The sequence below is a fragment of the Austrofundulus limnaeus genome, unplaced genomic scaffold, assembly GCF_001266775.1.
Source record: "Austrofundulus limnaeus strain Quisiro unplaced genomic scaffold, Austrofundulus_limnaeus-1.0 Scaffold1855, whole genome shotgun sequence".
NCBI classification, from domain to species: Eukaryota; Metazoa; Chordata; class Actinopteri; order Cyprinodontiformes; family Rivulidae; genus Austrofundulus; species Austrofundulus limnaeus.
Genome location: NW_013954257.1, coordinates 13,828 through 15,797, shown reverse-complemented (window position 1 = coordinate 15,797; position 1,970 = coordinate 13,828). Strand labels below are relative to the sequence as shown.

The window sequence follows — 1,970 nt, the reverse complement described above, 5'->3', positions numbered from 1 at the left end:
AAAAATAAAACATCAGAACCAACATGTTTGTTCTGTTAAAACTTTAAATATTAAGATAAAAAATAAAACATCAGAACCAACATGTTTGTTCTGTTAAAACTTTAAATATTAAGATAAAAAATAAAACATCAGAACCAACATGTTTGTTCTGTTAAAACTTTAAATATTAAGATAAAAAATAAAACATCAGAACCAACATGTTTGTTCTGTTAAAACTTTAAATATTAAGATAAAAAATAAAACATCAGAACCAACATGTTTGTTCTGTTAAAACTTTAAATATTAAGATAAAAAATAAAACATCAGAACCAACATGTTTGTTCTGTTAAAACTTTAAATATTAAGATAAAAATGATTTTATATTTTTCCTCTTTTCATCAGGATTCATTTCTTTAAAACTTTAAATTTCAATAATTACCTGAGATGATAAAACATTTAATATTGGTTAAATAATGTTAGTTAATTTACAGGTGATCCAAACAAACAGAACCAGAACCAGAACCAGAACCAGGCCGTTGTTGTTTAAAGAGGCCCAGCCGACAGTTTGTGTTGTTGTTGTTTCAGGATAAAAAAGGTGTGTGTGTGAAGGTGGTCCCAGCCGACAGTTTGTGTTGTTGTTGTTGTTTCAGGATAAAAAAGGTGTGTGTGTGAAGGTGGTCCCAGCCGACAGGAGGATCTATCAGCGACAGGTGCGACCGTCCTCCATGTTGGCTAAAAGCATCCTGGAAGGTAGAGGTCTGCTTCCACTCCTGGACGTTCTGTCAGAACCGTCAGACGTGTTCGGCTCTCACATGACAGCTTGTTGTCTTCATCAGGGTACCGCCCGGTRCAGCCCGATGCCTTCCTGCCAGCCAGCACGTCTCTTCCTCCTCCGCTCAGCGACCGCATGAGGAAGAGGAGGGCCTTCGCCGACAAGGAGCTGGACTCCATCATGTTGGAGCGGGAGCTGCTGGAGAGCAGCCAGGCAGCCTCAGGTCCACTGCTGTTCCCCGGGGGTCTGGTCCACCACGCTGCCGAGTACAACTCCTACAAGACGGCCTTCTCCCCGGCAGCTCCGGTGGAGCCGCAGCCCAAAGAGCTCTGCAGCTTCCTGGCTCCGAGCCGTGTGGACCTGTACCCGTCCGGCCCGGCCAACGTGGAGCTGATCTCGTCCAACGTCAGCGTGGCCACCACCTACCGCCACTACCCGCTGCAGCCGGCCCGAGGCGGCCTCGTCATGTGGCCCCGCGGGCCCCCCAGCCTGGGGGACGCCCTGCTCTACCAGCAGTGCCTGTTCAACGCCACGGCCGTGCAGAACCTGAAGCCCGGCGCCATCTGGGAGCCCAAAGCCYTGCCCGCCGAGAGCCAGCCTCCAGAGACGGAGACCTCCGCTGCCCTGGCTGCGAAATTGGAGGGGTCCCGAGTGGCTGCCCTGCAGGACTCCTCAGACCTGCAGAGGCCTGACCCCAAACCCCCCAGTGTGTCCCAGGTGGGGCAGAAGGACAGCTCTGCCTTCTCTCCCCCCAGGAGGAGCTCAGGACAGTCGTCCTGCAGCAAACTGAGCCGAGACAAAGTGTCCTCCAAACTCAGCTCCTTCCACTCCCTGCTGCACAGCTCCCGGACTGACAGAGCCCCCCCAGGGTCCGCCTCAGACCTCACAGCCCCCTACTGCAAAGAGCTGCTCCAAGAGGCGGCCCGCAAGTTCAGGGAGGCCTCCACCAGGGACAGTCAGGGGTCAAAGGTCACAGACCGCTACAGCAAAGACTTCCTGAGCAAAGCTGGGAACAAGATGGCGTCGGGCGAGTCGCTGTCCTTCTCTGTGGAGGCCATCTTGAAACGCCCACCTCCTGCTGTGAGCCGGACCTTCCAGTCCTTCTGACCCTTCTCATGTTCCAGTGATGTGAGACCCTGCAGCAGGTCTGAGACCCTGCAGCAGGTCTGAGACCCTGCAGCAGGTCTGAGACCCTGCAGCAGGTCTGAGACCCTGCAGC

At 51.7% G+C, this 1,970-nt stretch overlaps 1 protein-coding gene across 1 annotated transcript; it reads left to right on the top strand.

Annotated features, from left to right (window-relative positions):
* Positions 1 to 629: 629 nt before the first annotated feature.
* Positions 630 to 1,871, top strand: dmrt2a (doublesex and mab-3 related transcription factor 2a; the record flags this gene model as incomplete). The annotated part of the gene is given in 2 exon segments (XM_014033810.1): positions 630 to 729; positions 816 to 1,871. Coding segments are annotated over 2 exon segments (1,143 nt in total), but the record flags the coding sequence as incomplete, so codon positions are not given.
* Positions 1,872 to 1,970: the final 99 nt, after the last annotated feature.